Source organism: Haplochromis burtoni, unplaced genomic scaffold (assembly GCF_018398535.1).
Source record: "Haplochromis burtoni strain Fernald_Lab_line unplaced genomic scaffold, NCSU_Asbu1 Contig_41, whole genome shotgun sequence".
NCBI lineage: Eukaryota > Metazoa > Chordata > Actinopteri > Cichliformes > Cichlidae > Haplochromis > Haplochromis burtoni.
Window position 1 is genome coordinate 1,776,340 of NW_024582402.1, and position 13,990 is coordinate 1,790,329.

General features: G+C 43.7%; 1 protein-coding gene across 1 annotated transcript in view; it reads right to left on the reverse strand.

Annotated features, from left to right (window-relative positions):
- Positions 1 to 15: 15 nt before the first annotated feature.
- Positions 16 to 13,990, reverse strand: part of LOC102304841 (leucine-rich repeat and immunoglobulin-like domain-containing nogo receptor-interacting protein 3) — a 43,441-nt gene continuing 29,466 nt past the window's right edge. Inside the window, exons 2-4 of the mRNA XM_005920509.3 lie at positions 8,773 to 9,382; positions 7,273 to 8,016; positions 16 to 7,129 (exon numbers count right to left, since the gene is read on the reverse strand). Coding sequence (XP_005920571.1) covers positions 6,560 to 7,129; positions 7,273 to 8,016; positions 8,773 to 9,327 — 1,869 coding nt within the window. The 5' untranslated portion in view covers positions 9,328 to 9,382 and the 3' untranslated portion in view covers positions 16 to 6,559. The remainder of the gene's footprint in view (positions 7,130 to 7,272; positions 8,017 to 8,772; positions 9,383 to 13,990) is intronic.

Genomic DNA, 13,990 nt, shown 5'->3' on the forward strand with positions numbered 1-13,990 from the left:
TAGATAGATAGATAGATAGATAGATAGATAGATAGATAGATAGATAGATAGATAGATAGATAGATAGATAGATAGATAGATAGATAGATACCTTAAGTATCAGTATTATTTTACCTGTTTGTATTGAATCAGAGCGCACCAAGAAATGCAGAGCTATACCAAATGAAAGCTTCCTCTAAAGAGTGGGAGAGGCAACAGAGCGTTTTATTACCCCAGACCTGGAAAAAAAAAGCATAAAAGCTGGCACCATCTCGTTTTAAGAGGAAATCATTACAACAACAAAAAAGAGGTGTAGAAACCTAGGAATGAGTGCCAACCAGGTCTATGAGAGCTCTGTATGCCTCCTCCTACTCCAGAGAGACTTTGAGAGAGTGACAAGAGTCAAGATAGATCAATGAAAGTATGCCATTAACAATCCTGTCCCCACACAGCATGATTGATCAGTCCCACCACCCTGCTTGGAATATCAATAGCTTTATCAACAGCTTACACATCAGAGCAGATCATCTGTTTGAAGATAGATATGTGTAAAAGTACAATCATCCCAAGTAAACAAATGCTTCTTTATATATATATTCGTGAATGCCGGTGACTCTTTGCCCCCTGGCTTTAACTTGTACCAGATTAAAACACACGTTAGTCGTTTCAGCCAGTCCCATGGCCAGCAACGATGGCACCCATGGCTATCTGTACAAGTGTAGGTGAGAGTTTGGCAAGACCAATCACTGTATATAAAAGGCATGCATAGATTTAATCTGCTAAGACCACAAGAAAGAAACTTGTTTTTTTTTTCTTCTCTAGAGAGTAGCCGATCATTTGCTGAGCAGCACTTAATCATATACAGAGAAAGAATAATGCTGTGAAGTTTTCTGGGGGGAGGGTTTGGTGAGACTGGTGGTGGGGGTTTAAGTGTGTAATCTCCAGACTTAGAGCAGTTTGCTTTTTGATGAGATGGAGGCCTCTCCTGCTCCCACTGCAGGCAGAAACACACCCAGTGCCAAGACGGGGGTCACGCTATGGCTATAGGGAAATCAGTGAAGCACTGACTTATGAAGCTAACAGTCAATTTTCTCGCTTACCTGCTTGAGACCCCGAGCTGTTGCTTTGGTACAACAGTCATCAGGATTTGTTTCCTATACTCACAGTGACCACTGGGGGTCAGTATTGTCACACAGAAGGAAATGGAGGTGATTTTGTTTGTGTGTGTGTGTGTGTCTGTTGGGGGGTGGGTGGGGGTCTGGTCAAGGTTAAGATGAAGCATTTGTCTGTCTGAGGTGCTCTAAAGTGTTTCAGCAAAGCTCTGCAGCATGCTCACTTATATCAGGCGACAGCGATTGTTTGCATCACCGCCTCTTTGCCTGAGAAACTCATCACAGGTCATATCTCTGTCTGACACTGATGCTGTTAAACAGCTAAAAGTCTATTTGCATGACACTCTGTCTGAGAGGCCTGTTATGGAAATGGGACTAATAAGCCAAGTAATCACCCAATCAAGCCAGGCTCGCTCCTCTGTCATCCTATTACTGCTCGTCTCAGCTCTGATAAATCTCAAGTCTAATCCAATCAAAACCAGCAGCTGTAGGACGCGGAGCAAGAGATGGATTTATTTAGAGCTAACATGGAATCAGAAATGACAGGAGACAAAAATGTAGAAATGTAGTCCTGAAGATACGACTAATATGGTTCTTTTGATGTTGTTGTGGCCAAAATTGTAAGAAAACCGCTTAAAGCGTTTAAAGGAAAGCTTCCCTCAATGGAATGGAAACAATGGGACACACACCAAAAAACCCAAATATGAATAATTCAGGCTTGATGCCACGACTGTGGTGTGTGTCCAAAGGGTTTTTTTCGTCTTGTTTTGTTGTGGGTCTTTGAAGAGTTTCCTCAGTGGAAGGTACGCTAACGGTGAGGTTGCTTCTGCTCCTGCTGTAAATGGGACGTCTAGACTACGGTGTACCAACCGCAGGCAAGGACAAACCAGCGGAGGGAGCGGGGGATATCTCAGCCTACTTTCTCAAGAATCGTGGCAGAGGAGATGAATCAAGCTCGCCTCCACTGGTATCTACAAACACAGAGAGTCTGTCAGTCAGAGTCAGGCAGGCAGCGGCTCAGCTGCAAAGCTGTGTTGTGTGCTGCAGCCTTTTTAAGGAGAGCTGCTGAGGTTTTTTTTTTTTTGGAGAAGTGTCTTTTTTTAATCAGTTTAGCATACCAATAAAACCTTTGAAAGCAAACCTCTGCTAGGAAATTTAAGATGCAGAACATTTTTTTTAACAGCATCTAGCTTGAAGCAAGCTTTTGGAGCTTGAATAGACACAAGTGCTTCGTTCCAACCCCGATCAGCTGGAGGTGTCAGGTTTTTAATGAATGGACTACCTCCTTGTCAAGATGACTCAGTGTACCTCAGTAGGCAGAAAGCGAGCGTATAGGCGTTTAGTCACGGCTCTGCAACAACCCAACCTCTTTTCTGCATTTGCAAGTTAAATTGTGTCAAGATATCATCAAGAGAAAGTACGTACAGTACAGTTCACAGAGTTTCACACGCAGAGAAAGATCCCAGAGTGGCACTGTGCAGAGAGGGAAAAGTTCCAGACATTTTTATTTTAAGGAATGGGTGTGTGAAAAATGAGAACCAGTGTTTTTTTTTTTGTTATTTTGTTTGTTTGTTTTGATTTTCAGGGAACCTGGGTCACCCCTTCCTTTCATCTTTTGTCTCCAATGATCTAATCACTGCTCCGTGTTTGATGGTATCACGAGGAGCAACACATCATAAGACAACAACACTTACTCACCAGTCACAGTGAACACGTGTCTACTACCGCACAACCATATTCCAGCCTAATACTGTGAACAGGGACAACGAGGAGATGAAGAAAGAAGACAGGGGCGGGGGACGGGAGAGGGGGCCACGAGGACGGTAAAGAGGGAAGAAGGAGAAGAAGGTCAAAAAATGAAAACACACCTTCATCTACGCGTACAATTTGAAATCGATGTTTACACAATAACACCATCCACAATCGCTACGCACATTCTCACTGTCATCTAAACCTAAGTTTGCACTGAGAAGTACCGGGGGATGGAAACACAGAAGGAAGGGCTGAGGGAGAAGAGATATCCACGAAGGCAACATCCTGTTCTCAACACCACCAGAGCCAAAATGGCTGCAGACCCTGTCAAAGACACTGTTAAAAAACCCCCAAAAAAACAGGCTAATTTGTTCATCTATTCTTGTTCGGCCTCATGAATCTTTAAGAGCTGTTCAGTTATTCATTCTGACAGAGAGGCTGTGGTTTCATCATTTGTTACAAGCGACAAAAATGGAGTTTGCAAGATTTAACTCGCAAAGGAGTCTGAGGGTGTCTCTTACCTGGGGGAAATGATTTTCAAACCATTAAGTTGCTATATAAAGCACCGTTAGACCCTCTGCTACCCCTGACATGTGTAAATAGCAGCTATTTTTCTAATCTAACTAATCTTTTGGCCTTTTGTTATTGCTATATCCATTCTTCCATCCTCTTCCGCTTATCTATAGTCTACTATGGTTTTATTTATTTGTTTTCTTTTTAAATTCTACGAAACAACATTTAGCTTTAACATATTTTCCATTACTTTAAGGTTCTCTTCAGAGGCAGGGACATTAGCAGTGATAGCTATATGTAAATAGACATATTTACCTCACCACAGGAAAAAAAATGTTTTGTTCTTTTTAGTTATTTTATTATTATTTTTAATCATCATTATTTATATATGTATATAAATATTAACAGGATTTCACCACATAACAGGACACCAGCCCATTTCTCTTCCTTCTTTTTTTGTGGCTTTGATCCATTGCTCATACCGAGGCTCTCTGGGCTCTGGATAGCTTTAGCTATATCCACTTTTCCATTGTTAGTTTCTTTAAAATATTAATGTTCAGCTTGGTGATTTAAGTATCTGATTAGGTCTGTCATTACAAAAGTTTTTGGGGTGTTCCTCCCCTGCGTTTAACTTTGGCGAGCTTTGCTTATTTGCCTATGCTGCTGTGCACGTGTTGTGCATACTGAAACGCACACACATGAGGCTCATTGGCCGGTCACTGCTGAAAATCCGTCGATTCCTGTCCCCAGCTGATCGATCGGCGCACCTCTAATTTGTTCTCATTCAGGATTTGGTTGTATTAAAAGACACTGCAGTGTGTGAGCTGCTCAGTTTTCATGTAACTAAAGTTAACATCACATTTATTATTACAGTGTGATGTATGGACATGTCCATTAAAAAAAATGGCAGCAGCTAAAATGTCAAATTCGAGTATTCAATAAGCCAAAGCTGTCATCAGGATGAGTGAATCAGGCTGTGTTTTACAGTCTATGGTAAATCCATGATTTACATTAGTGTGTAAAGTTTTAATTTCACAGCTTTTAGTAACTAGCAACTATCAGTTTCAACTGTTAACTTGCAAACATTTTTTTCTTCTCCACAGAACAGCTTTAGATCAAATCTCAGCTGTGAATGAACTTAATGCTCTGCCTGCTTTAGGCTTATGTGCACCTTGAGATCTGAAAGGGTGCTACTGCATGAGGTGTTGAGAAGAGGACAATCCCACATGGAGGACGAAGAACATTAAACAGCCAAAAGGTCACAGAGAACAACAACTGAAAAAAAGAAAAAGAAAATAAATTGAAGGACAAACAGAACACTTAAAAACATTTTTTTTTTGTCTTTTTAGTCTTTTTTTCCATTTTTAAAACCACAGTACTACTCTCCACTATACGATGCACATGGCGTGGGTAGGGTTACACGACTTCATTTACATTTTAAATCCTCGGTCTCCAGCCAGGGACCCCTCCCAAAGGAGGACCCAGTGGGGGTGTGTGGGGGATGTGGGTGAGGAGGGGGGGAAGCACTGGGCTAGGGGGGCAGAGACATTCGCACACCGGCCCTCTGAGAGACAGACAGAGAGCAGCGAGTGCTGCACTTTGTGATTTGTGGATTTTTATTGGTCCGTGTGTCGCTGAGTGTTGTTCCTATCAGAAAAAATCACCTCAATGTGGTTCTATCTCCTCTGAGCACGTGCGTGCGTGTGTGCGTGTTATGAGGTGAAACTTTATGCAAGCCCGGTGACAGCAGATGGTCTTGTGATCATTGCGACAGCTTGTAGGATGGCAGTGGCAATAATTATATAACTGAATCATGCACACACTACTGTATAAAAATACAACCTACACAACTATGGCTTAGCTTATACACTCACGAATTCACATCACTTCTCTCTCAGAGAATGGACTTTTAGCTTTATGGCTCCACATAAAGTATTGCTGGAATGTTTTACAGTTTATCAGAGTAAATATGCATAACCATTCTCACTCTGTAGGCTAGTTATTTCACTTTTCCTGAGAAAAGGGGCTGTACGTGTGCCGCCTTCCACTCGTAGGATGAGGGTGTTAATGTGTGTTAATGTGAACACCTCCTAGTGGGCCTAGTGTGTCCTCTGTCTGCCTCTAGGTATGAACCAACTCGCCAGGCTGCTCCCCCCTGGCAGCGCTGGTAGGGTTGGGTGTTCACCAACACAGCAGGGACGAGGGGCAGGAGGCAGGTTGACCCTCTCGTGTTGAAGAAGAGCACGAACGGGATGCAGGGCAGAGGGAGCAGAAGTCACCTGCCTCTTCTACCCAGCAACCCTCTTGTGGCCACCATCCCGGTCCCTCCTGTGTTGGTTGGCATGGTTACAGTGGTGGCCTGTGACCGGTGGGCACGACTTTCAAACCAAACCCACCGGGCCACAGGCAGCTACAGCAACTCTCAGCCGGTGCGCTCGTCCCAAACTCACACAGCTAATGTTGTAAAACCTCACAAAGCTCACAAGGAAGAAAAAGCCAGATTTTTTTTCTTATTATTTTTCAGCTTTTGTGCATAAAAGCAAAGGCCATATGATAATATTCATAAAACGTTTTGCTCTTTGTTATCCTTACTCCTCAGCGGTGGTCTGAATAAATAGAAAAACATATTTAACTGTCTTTCAAAGCTATGTGTTTTTATGAGTGGTACAAACTTACAGCTTAAAGCTACATGCATGATTAGCAGCACGGCAGGCTTTAGAGAGAGTGATTAATGGACAGAAGCTCTCTGTACTGAATTTCTTTTCAAATCCCTGACTCTACAAAAAAGAGAGAAATTGAAATTAAAAAGGAAACCTTATCATTTCTCATTAAAATAAATGAGAAACAGGACTATCACTGTTCCACAGGCCAGGGATCGTGCCAATTTACATCTTATCACCTATATTTTCTTTCTTCTGTGCCTATTAAGCATAAATGACAAGTAGCTAGCACTCCTTAAGGTATAATTTAAGCAAATTTTGACCACAAGCTGAATAAAACTGCTGAGAGATCAGGGTCACAAATCAGACCAAATTGAGAAGTGGCTCCGGTTTTGATGTGGGCGCTCGAATGAGTGGAGCCACGTACAGGGACTTGTGCTGTCAAGCTTCTTTGCGAGTCAGAGGCTGTGTGCGTTTGCGTGCGTCAAACACGTTTATGGGACGTGCTCATGCCTCCCCCGAGGGACCCCTGGCTGCGTTGTTTCATATCATTTTCATGTTAAACTTCCTGGTCCCTCCTGAAGAGCTTCCAGTGACGGGTTCAGATTTCCGGAAGGAGTACTCCACTGTGAAGTTGTTCCTGCGTTGTCCGCGTCCCCGGCTCCACACGAACAACAGCAGGAAACAGAAGAGGACAACCCCGAGGAACGTGATGCAGCCCATTGCCGTGGAGACCAAGATGGTGGTCAGGTCAAAGGTGAACTTGAGGAAAACGCGTGTGCTGTTTAGATTTGTGTCGTTGAAGAACTCGCTGCTGTACAGTGAGCGGTTGAGAAAGAAGGCTGAGGCGGCATCCAGCGGTTGGCCACGCACCGTGAGTGTGGCAAAGTAGGTGTCATTGCCTCCGGCGTTACTGGCTATGCAGATGTATGTCCCACTGTCAGTGAGCTGGGCGTAGCGGATCTCCAGGGTGCCACTTGGGTGAACTATAATGCGCCCTGAACTCTTAGTTGTGATCCGCCTGCGCTGTGGGGAAATCCAGACAATAGAAGGGGGAGGGTCTCCTTCGGCTCGACACAGAAAACTCACCGGTTGGCCTTCACGAGCGATCATCTGGAGAAAAAGAGTGAGTGGATGAATAAATGCACAAGTTTAAAAAAGCACAGCAGATATCTATATGTAGGAATATTTTAAAACCTTAAAACAACCTTGTTTATGGTTGTAGAAAGTTTAACAAACTCATCACCATTCATTACCTGCTGCAGTTTTCGGTTGCGTATCTTAGGCTTCTGGCATGTGAAGTGATCGAAGAGTGCAGAATCGGTGAAGGAGCTGAGGCTGACGCCTTGCACCTCCACCGGCCCCGCACACACCGGCACTCTGCCGTCAAAGTTGAGGGTCTTGCGTCTTTGCAGGATCCACAACAGACGGCAGTCACACATCAGGGGGTTCCCGTCCACTCTGAGGGTCTCCAGACTGTTGACAGAATGGAAGGAGCCCTCTTCCAGTGTCTGCAGGTCGTTTGAGGAGAAGTTGAGCACGCGGATCTGTCGGAGGCCTCCGAGGGCATGGGGCTCCACCGTCATCAAACCTGTGCTTACCATGATGAGCTCCTTCAGCCTCAGCAAGTCTTTGAAGGCCCAAGGCTCTAATGTGGTGATGGGGTTGTAGGACAGGTTAAGGTGGGTGAGGTGGGCAAGGTTCTTAAAGGAGGACGAGGGGACAGAAGTGATGTTGGTGTTGGTGATGGAGAGCCAGTGGAGGTCCAGGCCCTGAAAACTGAGAGGGGAAATGTACTCCAGGTACGGCCAGTGGTCGATATCCAAACCCCGCAAGTTTGACAGCTTGCGAAAGTTCTGGTCCTCCAGGGCAGTGATGCTGAGGTGGCGAAGGCGAAGAGTGACCAGGCTGCGGAGGTAGGACAGCGTCTGACCAGAGATGGATGTCAGGTTGCAGCGCTCTATTGTGAGGTCCTCCAACCCCAGCAGACCTGAGAATGCCTGGAAATAAGAAAAACATAATGGGAATCTGGGAATCACTGTTTGCTTATACATATACATATATATTTATTTATGTTTAAGTAAGACAAACAGACAAAAGTTGGTTCAGTATTTCACCAGAACACATTTTTGTTGTTGCTACTGTATGTGAGGTACATGCCAAGAAAAGGACTCGTTTAATTTTTAATATTTCATAATCATTCTCAAAGGAAAATATCAGATTTGTGGCCATAGCAACCAGCTCCGATTATGACGAGTTTTAAAAGTGCTGAGACATTTTTCTGGTTTTCTCTGAGGTCTTTGTGTTTTAATAGTGCCTTAATCTCTTAATATGTAATTAGAAACAATAAATTCAAATAAAAGTAACAGAATCATTTTTTACACACTCCATTTGAATGTGTGCTGCTGTTATTGTAAGTATTGCAGTATAACAGTAAAACAATATTTCAATTTATCATTTTATTTTTTGACACAGAAAAAAAATATTCAGATGTGTTTGGTTTCTTCTAAGTGTAGTCTAAGTAACAAACCAAACACTGAGCTGAGTGCTTTTTTACTTATTCATGGGGAAGCTGGAAATGTGTTACATGGATGCTGTGTAACTGGTATCAGTGTTTTTATCTATGCAGGAAAACGAATAGACTTTGCCAAAATGTCACACCAGGATTTTTTAAAAATAAAGTGCAAATTATTGTATCCATTTCCCATTTCATCAATAAGCTCAGTTCACTACTGGCCAGATGCTTAAGAGCTTACCTTGTGGGATATATAAACCAGGTCGTTGTCTCCGACCTCCAAGTGTTTTAGACTTTTCAGGTCCTGGAAGGTGTAGTCCAATAAAATCACCATCTTGTTCTCACTAAGGTCTAGGCTGGTAAGATTGCCAAGCTTGGCAAAGGCTCCCATGGGCACCAACTTCAACTGGTTCCCCCTTAACTTCAGCACTTTAAGACTCTGGAGGGTGGAGAAGGCATTCGGTTCTAACGTGGAGATGAGGTTCTCACTGAAGTCCACTTCCTCCAGTCGTGGGTACGGTGCCAGGTCTCCCGCCTGCACCCAGCGGAGCCGGTTCTTGCTGAGGTCTAGGAGCCGCGTCTCTGTAGGAATGCCCTCTGGGATGTTGGTGAGCCGCCGTCGCTGGCACGACACTGACCTTAGCTGGGCTGAACACTCGCACCGTGGCGGACAGGCGTGGCTGTTTCCTGGCAGTGTCAAGGTTATCATGGTAACCAGTGAAGTCGCCAGGACCCATCGCCACAGCTTCGGCCATGGCACTAAGGCACGCCCACCATGGCCAGGAAAGCCAGTCATGGCCCTGGTCCTCTGACTCCTCGCCTGTTACAGGCAGGGTGAGTGCGCCAGACACCTGCAAGACGAGACAAAGGGAAAAACAGGAGTTACAGAAAAGAAGTGAAGGGAGAAATAGAAAACAAGGACGGAATAAATATGTGATGAAGAAGGGAAAGAGGATGTAAGAAGATGGAGCCTATAATATAACCTATCAGCTCCCAACCTCATTAAGACAGGCCTAAATCCACAATGTTGTAAATTATCAATGTCTCCAGCAGTTTAAGTAAAGGAGTTGAGAATTTACTGCGGAGATTTGGGGCATTTCGTGACACAGCACTTAAACATCGCAGATGAGATCCCGTCACAGGAACAAGGAGCGCTTTAAGATAGTTTAGAAGATTTGTCTTTTCACTAATTTATCTGTGGTTTCAGCTGGAGAACCGGGACGCCTGGAGCCATGAGAGGGAGCTTCTTGCTTCAGCTGAATTCATGCATCTTGCATCTCCTCCGTTCTCCTTCCAGCAACGAGGCTGTCTGCTCCAGTTTGACAAACACAATGAATTTATTATAATCACCGTGCATAAACAAAGATGGAGCTCCTTAATAATCACAGTGTGTGTGGAAACCATGCACGCTGTGACGAGGAATAGGTGTTTGAGCCATTGCATGCATTCGAACAGGTACGCTTGGATGCAAGTTTGACATTTTGCTGGGTATGAATTAAAAATGCTTTGAGGGAAAAAGAGATGAATCATTTGTGCTTTAGCATTCCTTCAGGCAGCCGGTCATCTCTCCCACACACTGTTTTCAACATGAAGACAGTCAAAGAGCACCTGGCATTGGATCTGGAACACGGCTCTGTGTCCATCCAGCTAGCAGAAGTTTCATACTTGAGGAAGATGCCATTTAAAAAGAAAGTTTGGCTAGAAGAAAGTTTTTTTTCTTCTCTCAAACAACAACTACTGACCAGAAACCCCCAAATGTTAAACTGTTTGTTTATTTTTCAGATTCAATGGATATGAGAGAGAATATATCATCACCACCAGGGAGTATCATGTTAAAATGCACTCTGATGCTGTTTCATGTTAAAATGCACTTGGATGCTGGCAGAGGAGGAAGGCAGAGCTGAACAGATTAATAATATATGGGTTGGTTTGTGCGTAATGGGCAGTTTTCAGAGGGCCAGCCAAACAGTTAAAAGAGCCAAAAGTTGGTAGGCTCTCTCTTTTTGTCGATGAGGCCGTTGCTTCAAATTTCTTACAGGAAAACAGCCTCTAAAACGCCTAATCATATCCGACTGTTTCGATGCATTGGCATCAATGGGATCAAACGGGATGAAATGGGATTTAAGCTAAATATAAATGACAGCTGACAAATTCTATGCACACATATGCACATACTCGTATTTTCACACACAATCACACAAACTCAAGCTGTAGGAAAAAAAATCCTCCAGAGATTCTGTCTCATCTACTAAGCCTCAAGGTGGATAAGTCCTTCAATTTTTGACAGGCCTGGAAAACACTGTGTTTACAGATCCCATATCTGAACAATCTGGTAGAAATCTGGCACAATCTCTCCTTTCGCTGGGAGACAAAACTCAAAACACAGAGAAGCTGCTGTGCAGAAACAGACTGACCCACTTCTCAGCAGCAACTCGGCCTCGCACTGTCAACCATCAGCAACTCACCATGACCACAACAACAGAGCGGCAAACTCGGTGGAATAGTGCCCAGGAGAAAAACAGAGAGATCAGAAAAACTAGCAAAATTCTATCAAAGTCCTGAAATAATGAGATTAAATCGCACATCAGGTTCTGTGTCCTCGTGTCTTCATGGTGACTGTTGTGGAAACACTGATGATTTTTCTCCTTCTTGCACCTTTTACCCTGCTAAAGATTTAGATTGCATCCCATCAACTATCATCCAAATAACATGAAATGAAACATGAAATTTTAAAGGAACTGCGAAGTTAAAAAGTATTGCTTTTGGTCACTATTTTGCTGCAAGTCAAAGAATTTACATCTTTAACCCTTAATCACACAGGCCTAGAGACTGGTGGGCAGGGACACAGACTTTATTAATCCCACACTGTTACAACAGCACAAGTGTCAGCAAGAAATAAAAAAATAAAAATCCATCCATTTTTTCAGCTGGGATGTTGGAGCCTATTCTAGCTAGCATAGGGCGAGAGGTGGGGTACACCCGGGACAGGTTGCCAGTCTGTTACAGGGCTAACACAGCGAGACTGACAACCATTCACACTGAGATTCACACCTATGAGCAATTTAGAATTAGCAGTCAATGTGACCTCACTAACTGCATGTCTTTGGACTCTGTGGACTCAGAGAGAACCCACACAAACACAGGAAGCACATGTTAGCTCAACACAGACGGACAAAGTGCACAAATAAAAAAAAAAGGCAAAAACCTATACAAGAGTTATTTCTACCATTCACAAATTGTCTCTATATAGAGTAAATACACCCACAGAGAATTTTTCATATTTGGAAAAGGTGTAGTGGGAGTGATAATACACACAAGTACATTTTTGCAGGTATCTATTGTATGTGTGGATTATACAGTCTGACTGCTGTCAGGATGAAAGACAACATTCTTTGTTTCCTTTTTTAAAATCAAAATATCTTGAAAACGTAAATTGGCATTCATGGTCCCCCGAGGATGTTCTATAAAAGGTTTATAAAAGGTTACACAGAACATAGTTCAGTACTTGTGATTTAATGCTCATTTAAAAAATGTTAAGATTTTGGCACGTTATTGTTAAGATGTTGAACATTTGCCTGTAAAAAAAAACCTTTTGAGTTAAAATTCTGACACATCTAGCAAAGATGTGCCCTGGGAGCCTGTGTGGGGCTACTGTGGGCAGACACACGAGCCCCAGTACCAACGTGAAATATAGGTCACATCTGGGCTCTGCACTATGGGGCCCAGACAGGTCCCAGTGGGATATCCAACAGTGTGGGTTGCCCACACTAAGCAAAGAGAGGCCCACAATGGGGCATATTATAGGGAGCGTATCCACAACTGCCCTACTGGGGCCCCACCTAGACCCCACAGTGGAGAGCTAATGCCATGGTATATTAGCGATACCAACTGGTGTGGAGTGTGGACCAGAATGTATTTTAAAACAGAAAAGAAAACAACTATCAGCTGCTCATTTAAAAAAAACGGGGTCACCACAACAGGTATATCTGCATGCTTCATTTAGCAGAGTTTTACACCCGATGCCCTTTAGATGCAGCCCCCTGCAGATTTGTGCTTTCTCCCATGGGATTTATTGCTTATTAGGCAAGTATGTAAACTACTACACTATAGATCATCTCACTAAAAACCAACCAACCAACCAGCCCTCCACTCAAATCCTCTGCATAACATGTTAGTATGTTTAAGAAATTTGAATATTCTCTGATACCAGAATTTACTGATGTTTTGAATCAGCTGTCTTATCTCAGCCTCATAATTCTGACACTATTTCTCCACAGTTGTCACATTTCCCTGTCTTGTGTTTCCTAACATACAGACCCCACATGGGATATCCTATATAGGCCCTATATGTGTTTTCTATAGACAGCCTATAGTGGGCTACCCACAGAATTCCCTCTTGAGAGCAGAAAGGGCAAAAATACGAACATAGAGTTTGGGTTTGGACAGGGTTTGCACACAAAAAAACACAGAGCACCCCATAGGGCAAAACTGCCGTGAGCCCATTTTGATCCCATGTGGAATAGATGCAGGTTGCCCACACAGCCTCACAGCTACCCACTGTGGGCCTGCATGGGCATGGTTGCTGGGCAGACATTCAGCTCTACACACAGCTGTTCTCATACATAGCCCGCTGCACGACTATAAACTCTTCACTCAGTGTATCCAGTGTCTCCATGTGTGTGTTAGTGTACATCTTGCCCAGCTCTTTGGCATTGTGATGGATGCAGCCTGTCTCCGCACCCCCATGAGAGTCATCCTACGGGTCAGTGGCAGAGTCACAGTATGAATCACTGAGCTTACATCGTCAAGGCAGACAAGGTCCTTACTGCTTGACTCAAGGACAGACTTGGATTCCTTAACACACACACTCTCTATCAGACACATGGGCCCAGTGCTCTACGCATCATCTCATGAGCAGGTGATAAATACACACCTTGACTCTGACTCCCAGGCCACATACTGAAAGAACATTTTTATATGTTGTTGCTTTAGTTGCTTTCTTTTAGATTAGCAGCCTGTCCCTCAAAGTTTAAAAGCTCAGTCTTACATCTTATCCTGCACCTGGACAGTGGACCTGCACGGAAGTCACAACAGGAGTCCCTAAAGCTGCCATACAACCTGCAAATGATCATCTTCCAGATGTTATGGTAACAACAGGGGCAAATCGCACAGTTGTAGCCAGCGAGGAAGATAGAGTCACAGGCCAGCTGTCCAAGGAGAAAAAAAAAGAATAATGGAAGGAGAAACAGCCCAGAAGCTAAAAATAACTAAAATTTGATGGCTGACCTAATGAGCAGATGTTTTGGAGCAACATTCTTTCTCAGCCACTGTACAGGCAAGACACTGATGACCACAGCCAGATGTTTCAGACACCGGTTGTTTCACCTGCTTTATACAGTCAGGTTAGTCTGATTATAAACACCACACACTCTTCCCAGGGCTGGACTGGGACAAAAAAA